The sequence below is a fragment of the Scleropages formosus genome, chromosome 9, assembly GCF_900964775.1.
Source record: "Scleropages formosus chromosome 9, fSclFor1.1, whole genome shotgun sequence".
Classification (NCBI taxonomy): domain Eukaryota; kingdom Metazoa; phylum Chordata; class Actinopteri; order Osteoglossiformes; family Osteoglossidae; genus Scleropages; species Scleropages formosus.
The window spans coordinates 1,410,345-1,423,637 of NC_041814.1; the positions used below are offsets into that span (position 1 = coordinate 1,410,345).

At 43.6% G+C, this 13,293-nt stretch overlaps 1 protein-coding gene across 1 annotated transcript; it reads left to right on the forward strand.

Moving 5' to 3' along the window:
* Window positions 1-721: 721 nt before the first annotated feature.
* On the forward strand, window positions 722-11,245 carry LOC108919884 (MAU2 chromatid cohesion factor homolog). Its single transcript, XM_029255095.1, has 19 exons — window positions 722-1,043; window positions 1,685-1,702; window positions 2,822-2,887; window positions 3,807-3,902; window positions 4,091-4,185; window positions 4,344-4,371; window positions 4,700-4,855; window positions 4,957-5,103; window positions 5,248-5,338; window positions 5,441-5,544; window positions 6,281-6,358; window positions 6,892-6,957; window positions 7,086-7,169; window positions 7,405-7,454; window positions 7,796-7,873; window positions 7,984-8,095; window positions 8,496-8,586; window positions 8,892-9,019; window positions 9,782-11,245. The coding sequence occupies exons 1-19, from the start codon at window positions 810-812 to the stop codon at window positions 9,854-9,856; spliced, it is 1,797 nt and encodes a 598-aa protein (XP_029110928.1). The 5' UTR covers window positions 722-809; the 3' UTR covers window positions 9,857-11,245.
* The last annotated feature ends 2,048 nt before the right edge of the window (window positions 11,246-13,293 follow it).

Genomic DNA, 13,293 nt, shown 5'->3' on the forward strand with positions numbered 1-13,293 from the left:
GGCTCAGTTTTCAGCCCTCATCTCGAAGTTCTCATTCGTCTTCAGATTTCGGCGTGGTGCCGAGCCGGTCGGCGCTCGGTTCAGTCAGTGTAATTACTGTTTCGTACAATTTTATTTAAAATAAATGAAAAGGCCTTCCTTTTTTTAGCACCGATGTACCTTATACTGTACCAGCTGAAGTGTGCTTACATTTCTGGAGGGGTTAATATTGCTTATTTTGACTGGTATTTTTAAACCTGATAATGAAGCAATTTTTTGAAACAGATGTTGACTCTTAGGTTTTCATCGGGCTTTAAAATAAGCTTAAATAACAAGAGGTCTTTGTAGGACATATTTACATGCTATGACTTTGGTGATTCTTTTTCATGTGAACTGTGAAAAAACCAAATCTATCCAGTTCTTCATAACCATCTTAACTAGTTATTTGTTCACTGGTTGGAATAAACTGCATTCCTAATTTTCATATGAATGGAATTGATGTTGAGAAGTAAACATTGGATTTATGAAGGAACCAGTCAGCTAAGCCAGGGAAATTTGTCTAGCATGCTTTTACAAAGCAGGGGTGTTTTAATGCATTACATGTACTGTTCATATGTTACATGTGATCTTCCAGGTTCTGAGTTTGATGTTTTGATGATGCTGCTCCGCTCATGCAGACCACTAATGAACTCATTTGCTAAGGGAAGGAAAAAAACTCGATATCCCAGGAAACCGCTCGGTTTCGACGTCTCGCTGTGTTCTCGCGAGATTAACTGAAGTCACATGGGGATGGAGCGGCGCCAGTACTTGTTGTTGTTGTTATCGGCAAAATGGCGTCCGCAGCCGAGGCCCCGGAGTCCTGGTACCTCGCCCTGCTGGGCTTCGCCGAACACTTCCGCACCTCGAGCCCGCCGAAGATCCGCCTGTGCGTGCACTGCCTCCAGGCCGTGTTTCAGTTCAAGCCGCCGCAGCGGGTGGAGGCGCGCACTCACCTCCAGCTCGGCTCCGTGCTCTACCACCACACGAAGAACAGCGAGCTCGCGCGCAGCCACCTCGAGAAAGCGGTGAGCGCGCCTGGGGAGCCCGGGGCCGCGGAGCGGTCTGGGCCCGGAACGGAACGGCACCGCACGGCACGAGCGGCGCGCCTGTGTTCGCTTACACACACACAAGCGCGCGCGCACGGAGACACACACGCAGTGCTACTAGCCTACTGTGCCTCTTTTCTGCGTTTGTCCTGCATGTATGTATGTGTGTATGTATCGTATGTATGTATTATGTAAAACTTGACAGGCCAGGGGAAGAGCGTTTTTCGCGTAGCTCTGGCTGCGAACATCATTTTCCGAGTGGCTGAGGCGCCGCCCGGTCTTGCTCGACTACAGCACAGAATCAATCCGCATGAGCGGCATGTTTAAAAGTTCGTGTCGTGTGTGTCGCCGGACCCGTTCACCTTCCTCGCGCTCTCTCTCCCTCTCTCTCTCTGTGTGTCCCGAGCGGTCCTCTCGCGCTTCTCCTTTTCGAGGACACAAGTAGCAAACCTGAGCCTGAGGCGCTCCGTGTCGGACGTGTCGCTGTACAGCAGCAGCCAGAGGCGAGAAGCGCGGCCCGCCGCTCAGCCAGCAGTGGTCACGTCAGCGGTTATTGTGTCTATTCCGCCTCAGCGAATCTTTTTCTAATTCCTTGTCTTGTTTCTTTTCTTTCCATGCAGTGGTTTATTTCACAACAAGTATCCTTTCTCAGCACCTTGTCGCCTCAACGCAACTAAATGTCGTGTCCGCCTTGTGCTTTTAGGTTTGCCTTGAATGCCCGACAGGTACAAATTTGACTTGGAAGAGAAGTAGTTTTTTTTTTTTTAAGTCAATAATGTTCATTTTTAAAACCTGTGTATGTTTAGGACCGCGAGGCACTGATATTTCATCATTTAGCAGAGGCTTTTCTGCAAAAGTGCCAAGAAACTCGGTTACCACATCTAACTAACTCAAAGTTACTACACCTGAGCGGTGCCTACGGTACAGTATAAACAATACAGTACTGAGTACAGTATAGAATGCAGTATAGAGTACAGTACATAGTACAGTATAAACAGAACAGTACATAGAATACAATACAGACGCTCCCCGATTTACATTACAGTAGTCCAACTTACGATTTTTTTGACTTTACCATGGTGCGATGGCGATACGCATTCAGTGGACACCCTGTACTTTGAATTTTGATATTTTCCCGGGCAAGTGATATGCGGTACGATACTCCCTCGTGATGCTGGGCAGCGGCAGCGATCCGCATCTCCCGGTCTGCCACACGGTCGCTAGTGTATACAACCCATACTCTACTGTAGTCTACTGTGTTCTGTGTTGCCAGTGTTTTTTTGAACCCCCCCCCATCGTCTACGTTGTGTTTTGTGCATCCATCATGAGTACGAAACTCCCATTTTTGTCTCCTGCTACTGGTGGGAAGAAGAAGAGGAAAGCAATTACCGTGGCAATTACTATGATTGCCCGGTATGAAGGCGGCAAGCCGGTTATGGCCATCGTACATGAACTTGGACTTTTGCAGTCGACGATCTCGACCACCTTAAAGGATAACAAGCGATGATGTTTGGTAGGTTAGGTGTATTAAATACATTTTTGACTTTCGTATTTACAACTTACGATGGTTTTATCGGAACGTAACCCCATCGTAAGTCAGGGACTGTCTGTACATAGAGTACAGAGTGCAGTACAGTACGGTGTAGTACGTAATACAGCACTGGGATACATTTTCTGCTCTTCCTGAAATCACCGGTCACAGTTTGCTTGTGAATTTTCCATAAACTGCAACAATTTTCCTTGACAAAGCAAATCAGGTCCCACAGTTTGAAGATGTTAAGTTTGAGGCTGCGAGTCTTCTGTCTGAGCTCTACTGCCAGCAGGTAAGATGAGTTTGACACGCTTTTGAGTCTGTAAGCAAAGCTTTCTGTTTCCGACTCGCCGTCGTTAACCGTCGAACACCGTACGCGGTTAAGGATGGCATGCTTTTACGACCGTGTCATTTTTGGACCAGGCTTGTAATACTTTTCTCTTGAAACCCATGTCTTGGATCTAACCTCCCAATAACGTCAGCCTCTACGCAGGTGGTGCAACTCCCGCACGCACATTGCTCACACCCCTGCTGGGAATAAATACCGGTGTTCATTTTTTGCAAATGCAGACCTAAAAACCTAGAGTGACCAGGTGTGAGGCGGGAAGGGGTGCGTTTGTCTAGTGTTTTAATAAAACACAACAATGGGTGGTGCAACAAATGCGTAAGAAAATGCGAAATGGCCACAATCCCATCAGTGTCGGTCTGAGCGCAGAAGTATCCTCTATATCTATAGTATATCGAAGGCATCCTCACCAGTGTCATGGGACCTTTGAGTAATGTATTTACACTGATGGATGGATGGAAGTGCCGTGGAGTCAAGTCCGACTTGTAGCGACTGCTTGTGTGGTGTCCAAGGCAAGGGAGCAACAGGAGCGCTTTGCCGTGCATGTCTGGAGGCTGTAAATAAGGGGAGAAACATGCACGTCCACACACACTGAGCTGGACTTAAACCCCGTGTACACAGACCTCCTCAGGAACTGCGAGGCACCAGCTTTATTCTCTGTACCGCCATGTCCCATTTTGCACCGAGAAGCTCCCATAAAAGTTGATAGTTGCTTTGGTGAAACATTACTGCTGCGTGTAAATCTTGAATAATAAATTTGAACGATTTATGTAATTTAAAAAAATTGTTTTTTTATATTTCTGAATGTCAGTGTACTTTAAGTCATCAGTTTAAACCCATAAACACTTTTTCTGGTTGTTTACAGAATTTGGTGGACTCTGCAAAACCATTACTACGCAAAGCAATCCAGATTTCACAGCAAACTCCTTACTGGCATTGTCGGTTGCTATTCCAGCTTGCGGTAAATTAAAAACAGCCTTAATACATTTAATTTGAAACAATATACACAGATTAAAGTTTGAAAAGTTCTGTGCGTTTTGTCTGCCTTAACAAGGATGTGAGTTGGTTTTTTTATGCATGATTGATGTTTGTGCTGTATCACGGAAATAGTATTATGTTTTATATGTAATTGTTTTTTTCTTTACTCAGCAACTACACACACTGGAGAAAGACCTAGTTTCTGCTTGTGACCTCTTAGGTGTAGGAGCTGAATATGCAAGGGTTGTAGGCTCAGAGTATACCAGGTATTGTCCTTCATGCATGTTTTTAGGGTGAACAGAGTGACATTTATTAAATATATACACTTCCTGAATTTTTTCAAGTCTCTTATCAAAGTAAGATTGATTATGTGTGATGTTCTGCACTTGTGGCAGGTCACTAAACTGTCTTTTACCCCCTGCAGAGCACTGTTTCTCCTGAGTAAAGGAATGGTAAGTTATGCAACTAATTTTTGTGGGAATGACAGAGGTATACTAAAATCCATTTGACTACTTGAGAATTTATAGAATCATCAGCATGGTCACAAAATGAAATAAAGATTAATTTTTTGCTCGCAACTGGGTTAAAATTTGGTTTCCAGTAGCCCTTCGACAGAGAGTTGTAAAGCTGTTTCAGTGTCTGTTCAGCATGTTGTTCATTTACTTGTACAGTGCTGAAGTTTATAGCATGTAAGGAGATAGTTTGGTCATGATGTGGAAGTCTCACAGAAGGGGTCAGTCTGTCAGTAACCACTGTCTGTGCGACTGCCTTTTGCGTCAGCTGCTGCTAATGGAGCGGAAGCTGCAGGAGGTGCACCCCCTGCTCACGCTGTGCGGCCAGATTGTGGAAAACTGGCAGGGAAACCCCATTCAGAAGGAGTCCTTGAGGGTCTTCTTCCTGGTGCTTCAGGTCACACACTACCTGGATGCTGGGCAGGTTAGTGCTGGTCTTGTAAAATACGTGCTTCTGGCACGTTTTTTTTTAACCGCTGTGGTTTCAGCGAGTAATGCTGGCTTTGTGATTGTGTGGGGGGGCAGGTGAAGAGTGTCAAGCCCTGCCTAAAGCAGCTGCAGCAGTGCATTCAAACCATCTCTACACTCCATGATGATGAGATCCTTCCCAGCAACCCTGCTGATCTTTTCCACTGGCTGCCCAAGGAGCACATGTGTGTGTTGGTCTACCTGGTGAGCTGCTCCTGCTGCTGTCAGCACACACTGCGCTTTCTTTGAGAGTGTTTTTCATACTTCATTGCTGCTGTGGGAAAGCCCTTAATGAAATACTAGAAATGAAATACATTTCCACAGACTAACCATGTGTTTGTGTGTTAGGTGACAGTTATGCACTCCATGCAAGCAGGTTATTTGGAGAAGGCACAGAAGTATACCGATAAAGCACTCATGCAGCTTGAAAAGCTAAAGAGTAAGGAAGTTCAGTTTATATTCTGCTTTTCCTTTTTGCATTGTGGAGCAGAGCTCAGATTGTTAATTCCCTGTGCGCTCACCCCATCACTTTTTCTTTCAGTGTTGGACTGCAGCCCCATCCTGTCCTCTTTCCAGGTTATACTACTGGAGCACATCATCATGTGTCGATTGGTCACCGGTCACAAGGCAACCGCATTGCAGGAGGTTTGTACAGCAGTCATGCGCAGTCACCAGTGTCTTATTTCACAGCACTAGGAACTAGCTTTACAAGTACCATAGTAGTATATTATTATTAATGTTTTTGCCCTCTAGAGACACTGGAAATACTTTGGAAAGCATTTGCCTTGCAAATAGAAGGGTTGTGTGCAGTGTGGCATTGCCAACAGCAAGTTGCTGCTTGTTTTTTCATTCTTTCAGTTCTCCATGGATGCCACAACAAATAAAATTGCAGAGAGGATGGGAATACAGATGCTCAGTATGACAAATGCTTCACTTTTTGTCATGGACAAGTCTAGCTTCACTAGGCAAAGTCTAGTGACTTCACTGTAGGCATATCACAAATTATTGAACATGGTAACCTGATTAACATTTTTATTGGCACTATCCTAGGAAGAATACTGATACGAACAGGGCTTCCGTTCAGTCTTTGTTGTCGTACATTGCAGTTAAGGAACATGCGTTCTCATACAGCGTACCGTAGAGCAATCGTGCAGTTTCATCTTCTTCCTAACTCTCGTCCTGCAGCCATTTTGCTAAGCAGATGCTCCCTTGCCTTACTAGGAATCAGTTCCTGGTTTTTCTGTATGTTAACAAATGTGAAAGTTTTGCATGAACCCGCAGTGTCCTGTGATCCCTTTGTGGTGAGCTTGTTTCAAGGGTCATGTCGGGAGTAAACCTTCTGTACTGTTTTTAAAGGCTGTCAGTCTTTGTCTTGTCCTAGATATCCCAGGTTTGCCAGCTGTGCCAACAGTCTCCCAGATTATTCTCCAATCATGCTGCTCAACTTCACACTTTACTTGTAAGTAGTCTCTTCCACTAGTCCCGAAGAATAAAAATGTGTGTGTGATGGTGCAGGTGCGGTACTGTATAAGGGCACTAACTTCTAATTCGAAGGCTACCAAAGGCTACCAGCAGTCCAAAGACATGCTGTTCAGGTTCACCCATAGTGCATGAGTGACACAAAGAGCGTGTGTTCCACTGATGTATGGATGAGTGACCCAGTGTAAGTAGTGTATCTAGCAGTGTAAGTCACATTGGTGAATAAGGTGTGTGGGCTCCAAACACTACATAGAGGCCTTTGGAAGTCACTTTGGAGAAAAGCGTCTGCTAAATCAATAAATGGAAATGTAAATACCATTTCTAGTCCCTGGACTATGTAACCTTGAGCACGGAGCTTCAGATGAAAGGTCCAGCTTCGTGTGAATCCAATAAACCGTCGCCTTACCTGAGCGTACCACTTGTCTGAAATGAATCGGTCTTACTGCATCAGTTGCAAGTGTGATAAGTAAACAGTAGCCATTTGACCTGACCCATTTGATGCCCATTTTCCAGGGCCTCTATTGCATCTCTGTGAACTGCATGGACAATGCAGAAGCACAGTTCACCACAGCGCTACGGGTGAGTGTAAAGGCAGGAAAGTTTTAATGTGTTTTAGTGAAATTATTATTCTTTACTTAGTTAAATCCGTTGCCCAAGGCGGTTTACAGAGGTAGCTCGCAGAGCTCTTACGGAAGTGTCTGTTGCAGCTGACCACTCACCAGGAGCTATGGACATTTATCGTGACAAACCTGGCCAGTGTCTACATCAGGGAAGGAAACCGACACCAGGAGGTCAGCACTTTTACTTTTGTCAAGATCTCATTATGGTTTTTTTCCTAACTGTCCAGCTAATCTAAAATATAAGAAAAACTTCTTACGGTTCTTTGGTTCTTTACGGTTCTATGGGCTTTTCTTAACAATAATGTAGTTTACAATCTTTTTTTTTTTCTTTTAAACTTTTTTAAGTTGAAAGTATGGTAACTTTTTAAAAATACTATTACATGTTTTCTTTTACCTTCTCCAAAAGTTGTACAGTCTTTTGGAGAGGATTAACCCAGATCAGAGTTTTCCCGTAAGGTAAGGAAAAACACTTTTCTTGGCACTAATGTCCAGCATACTGACTTGGTAAAAACTTTGAAACAGCTGTTTCTTTATTAAATAAATATCAGGTGTATAATATAAATGTTATTACGTTGTGAGTGATTCTATCAAATGTAGGACTCGCTGAAATAAACACTTTTTTAAGAAAAATATATCTTTGCTGTTCCAAAGAAGGCAATGTTGGGGCAGGTTTGGAGGTCACATACACAGTCAGCAGATCCTAGATCTGCTCACAGGTGCTAGAAAGAGCCTGATCTCAAAGCACTGATGTACATGTTTTCCCTGCGGTTTTGCTGTACTGCATCCTCTCCCTCCAGCTCACATTGCCTGCGGGCGGCAGCTTTCTACATCCGAGGACTCTTCTCCTTCTTCCAGGGGCGTTACAATGAAGCCAAGTAAGTTTTCTTCTCGCCTCCTGCTTTCCAGTGTAGCAGCAAGACACTTGATACATTCTGAATATGTTTTCACACCATAATGAAAACGGCTGTTACCGTTTCCATTTCAGACGGTTTTTGCGGGAAACTCTGAAGATGTCGAATGCTGAAGACTTGAATCGGTTGACAGCCTGTTCTCTGGTCTTGCTTGGACATATATTCTATGTGCTGGGAAATCACAGGGTAAGGACAGTTCAGAGAGCTCTCCACGGACGGAACCCTCATGTCTTTTCTGTCTGAAAACAGCCTCCTTGTAGCATGAGAGCTATCCGACATGCTATGTTCTCCTTTTACTTACTGGCAACTACTTTTTCTTGCTGTCAGTGGTCTGATTGTCCATTTACTTACTTCCATAGTGTCTTCATGACCGTATCAGTTTCATATGTAATGTTTAACTAAAAAAAGACTACATTCACAGGTTTTACAATCGTAGACAGGAACAGCTTTACATTGTATGTGTTGTTTGTCAAGTGCTTTGAGTCTAAGGTAATTGTTTCTTAGTCTTTAGTATGAGACGCAAACAAGAGAGTCAGCATGAAGTGTTGGCTTCGAGTCTTCCTGTAGCCACGTTCCTCTTTTCCAGGAGAGCAACAATATGGTGGTCCCTGCCATGCAGCTGGCCAGCAAGATCCCTGACATGTCTGTCCAGCTCTGGTCTTCAGCGCTCTTGAAGGGTAAATAAGAACACTACCACCTGATTCCTTGCTAGAATGAACCTGGGCTAGATGTACTGTAGGTCTGTCAAAGCACCATGCTAAAGTTGATGAAACAGTAATAAAGCCCAAAAAATAGATATTATAAGTATTAAATGCAGATGACATATTGGTAGTTTATATTTTCCTGTTCAAAGCCATCCTTCCACATTTTGGCAAATTTAGTATATGGTGCTATTCTTGATGGCTTCAATTTTATTGAATTGAATTGATTTTGTGCCATTGAGCCTGTTTGGTCAGATGTTAGTGGTGCTTTGTCCCCTCAGACCTGAACAAGGCTTGTGGCAACACGATGGACGCGCACGAAGCAGCGCAGATGCACCAGAACTTCTCCCAGCAGCTGCTACAGGACCACATCGCTGCATGCAGTCTGCCAGAACATAACCTCATCAGTGTGAGTACTAGCAAGTGTCTCCTGTGCCTGAGTTTATTGGCCTAAAAGAACAGATCTGGGGCCTTCCGGTTTTAAGATATCAGTTTCTTTTCTTCTATTGCTATATTCTGTAAATGAAATTCCACACAGGCAACTGATGTTTGAAACATTCTATTGATTAATTAAAATTAAATTAAGAAACAAAGTACGGTAAAAGTAGGGGCTGCTCTGCTGGTAGAGTTGTGGTTAGAGCTGATGCCTTTGCACGCTAAGGTCACAGGTTTGGAATCGCTATTCTAGCTGTAGTACCCTTGAGCAAGGTACTTACCCTAAATTGATCCAGTGAAATTTCCTAGCTGTGTAAATGGGTAAATAACTGTGACACTGAAAGTCTCTTTGGAAAAAAGCATCAGTTAAATTAACAAATGTAAATGTACCATTTTCCCCTCCCTCTGGTAAGACCAGAAGATAAACATTTTGGTTGCACATATCTGAATTTCTCTCCAAGGTTTACTCAGTTAAATGACAGCTAAATGAATGAATGTGAGTTAAATGTAAAATGTAATGAATAAAAGTTACGTTGCCTAGGTGCACCTGCATTACTAGGCTGTTAATCACAAATTGGCATCAGTCTTCAGTCATTCATCCATTTTATGTGCATATAGTATGTTAGACCTTCTTCTCTATAGCTTCATATTCACCTGCAGGAAGTTGAGTTGAAGCAGCCTTTGTGTTCCTTACAGACCAGTTACAATTCAGTTCTTGTTCATGTGTATTTCACAGTGGACTGATGGTCCTCCACCAGTGCAGTTTCAAGCCCAGAATGGCCCCACCACCAGCCTGGCCAGCCTGCTTTGAGTACTGCTGGGATCACAGCGACACTGTGTGTGTGTGTGTGTGTGTGTGTGTGTGTGTGTGTGTGTGTGTGGGCAACAGCGAGTGAGAGGCTGCTTCACCAGAGGCCTGGCAAAGACTCACAAGGGCTGTATTGCCTCTGCCTGAATTGTATCTCCAGTTCTTCAGATGTTAACTTATGATTCGCTTCACAGTAGGCAAACGGGGTGGGCTTCTACATACCGGTTCCTTTTCAACTCGAGCGGCCAGGAAATGGATAACGAAAGGGGGGTTAGAAAGCAGAAGACCCAGCAATGGTGGACAAGAGAAGCAACCCTACCTCAAGTGGATAACCTCGGGCTCTGTGTGGCATGCCGCGATGTGGATGGAGCCGGCTGTGCGGAAGTTGCGGGCAGCACTACGGCCAAGAAGAATGCTCGTCTTCAAGGAGGGTATGATGGCGGCGTTACGGAAAGGGCTTTCAAGGAGGGGGTGGCCGGACTTGCCGAACACAGGGGTATTCATGCAGAATCCTGCGTTATATCCGGACTGTAGACGGCTTGGGAAATGAACAGTAGGTTAAAGCAACTTCAGCTGGCTCTAGTAACACTAGTCAGACGTGAAACTTCTTGGCACTGAAAGTCTCCTTCTCTGCAGGAGTTTAAAAAAAAAAAAAAAAAAAAAAAAAGGTTTTAATACCACTGAGATTTTCTGGGTTTTACACCGTAGTAAACGATTATTTTTTACTTATTTTTCTATGTAGCTACTTTCGTGCTGCATATACGAACCTGGCTGTTCTTTAGGGGTCAGTTTTACAAATATTGCTGAAGAGAAGAGCATACCCATTATATTAATTTATTTACGTTTATATTTTTGTAACTAGATAAACGATTTTAGAGCTTGGTTTACCTTGTCTGACTGCTTTTTTTTGCATATGCATGCAAAAGAGAAGAAATTTATTAAAGTTACGTGTTTGAGGTCTCAGTTGTGTAAAAATATTTTCTGAAGTTTTAACTATAAGTATTAGCACAACTTGTCATAAACCGTAAGTAGGAGAAATGATCTGCTTGGCTGTCACTTTATATTAACTGAATCCCATGTGATTTAATCGATCACATGTATGTACATATACAAGGATGACATTTTAGTTTCTCTAATTAAATATTCTCGTGGGTGAGATGGAGCTCACAGAGGTTTGATTTTGTACCATCTGTAATAGTAACTGTAGCCTAGGTGATGATGCAACAATTCCCTCTTACTGATGGTTCAAGTGCAGTCCCTAAACCCGTCAGCAGATGTCGCTGTTGAGTGGCGCCCTAATAACCTGCTTGTACGATTGATTGGGGCGTTTTGTACCGTCTTTTTTAATCTAACGGTAGGAATTTTTTCTCCTATCACATATGTAATAAACTTTTCAAGACGATACCCGTCTCCTTTTCTCTGGTTCTTGCGCGGAATGTTTTTGTCCTGTCGCAGTTTCTACTGCTTATTAAATTAGGTCACTTTAACTTTTATTTGCTTAATTGCGCAACTTAAAAATTGGTTTGCTACGCTATTTCTGTACCATAACAATTCTAATTACTCTAACGTATATCGACCCCTTCAAATGTTGTGTTGTATTCCATCTTTGCCCTTAGCATTGATGTAGCAAAGTTCATTATTATGAAAGTTGCAGATACTAGATGGAAACAGTCTTTTCTAAACTGCAAAGAGGATTTCATCACAGGAATATTTTCACAGTGAATTTTCAGGGTGGTATGTCCCCCCCCCAAGTGATTATTTCTTTCACACACCTTCATAGGTCCTGTGGGATTCTTGCCCAGTAATACTTAATCATGTCCAAAAGTCCATCTACGGACCCTACCCAAGTTCAGGAAATGACACACTAACGCAGGAAATAAGTCTTGCTGGATACAACCAGATTAGTGAACTATTTAATTTTGACGGTCAATTCAGCGGCCGCAACTTTCTTGGCGTCCTACCTGCTGAACACACGTGATTAGTGGTGGTTACATGTGAACTACACACACTAAAATGATGAAAGCATGTTTGGTAACATGACAGTGGCATTTAGCCCAGTGTACGTGACCAAGTATCCTCAGCAGCCACCCGGCCTCCAACTACGCCCATCAACGGGGAGGGCGGGGAACTCGCCAGCAATTTGAGTTCCCAAAGGTAAATGGGGCTACATTCAAATAGTGTTTTACTTTAAAATAATTTTGAATTTACAATAGTTTACCTCCAAGACTGCTGTCAATCTACCTTCCTCTAGCAGCCCCAACAAATTCACCCCCTGCTCAGCTCAGGTGATCCTCAGAGAAACTGCAAAAGACCAAAAGCTACACCCTGCTGTTCACTGTAGTCTATCAACAGTAAATTTTAGAGTTCATAACTCCCACCAGCAGAAAAAGAGTGAACAAGTTTGACTTTCACGGACAGGTCGCCGGGAGAAACTTGCTTCTCTCAGAGAAGACCATTGCATCTATTCTTACCTTCGCAGAATAACGTCTGAATGAACCACAAGGATTTTGGATCGCTGTCCTCTGGGCACATGATGCTAAACGGGAATTGTTTGGCTGTAATGCGCAGTACCATGTTTGGCGATCGCCAAACACTACATCAATGAGCCGAAGCAGTTTTTTTAAGGACAAAGTGTGCCAGAATTCCTCCAGTACAATGCAGGAAACCAAGGAGTTTGTTAATATGAATAATCATTTCAAGTTAAAAGAGGTTAAAGGAAGTTGTACAAGGTCCAGGATGATTTGGTACACTTTCTCTTCTACTCACAGTTTCCACAGCTTTGCTTGTTTATTGTTTGAGTAAATAATGACAAAAGTGACATCTGTAATGTGATTTTTGTCACAGGGTTAGATCTACCTTCTCAAGATTTGGTGAAGTGTACAGCCAAGTGTAATATGTACAACCGCAGAACTGGGGGCGGGGGTAGAGGGGTACACTTGTACCCTGTTATTCAGTCTCCTTATATCTGCCTTTTCACATATGCAGCTCTTCTTTAATCGCTCTGGGTTGTCATAGAGTTTTGAGAAACGTTTCTGGACTGTGCAGATGCTGTGGGAACGCTGTCCGCATACGAAGTATTTCTGATTTTATTGCTGCAAAATGTTTTAATGTAGGGCCGGCCCATCACGTGTACCAGAAAGCAGCACTCAAACGTTTAACTTGTTTAAACCCATGAAATGGTGAGGTATTGGTAAAAATAGCTAATAATTCAATTTCTATAAGGGTGTCTGAGAATGTGTCATAATGAAATATAGCAAGTGCTGCAATGTACTAGGGGGGTGTGGTGGCGCAGTGGGTTGGACCAGGCCTTACTTTCTGGTGGGTCTGGGGTTCAAGTCCCGCTTGGGGTGCCTTGTGACGGACTGGCGTCCCGTCCTGGTCCCCTCCCCCTCTAGCCTTACGCCCTGTGTTGCTGGGTTACGCTCCGGCTCCGTGCAACC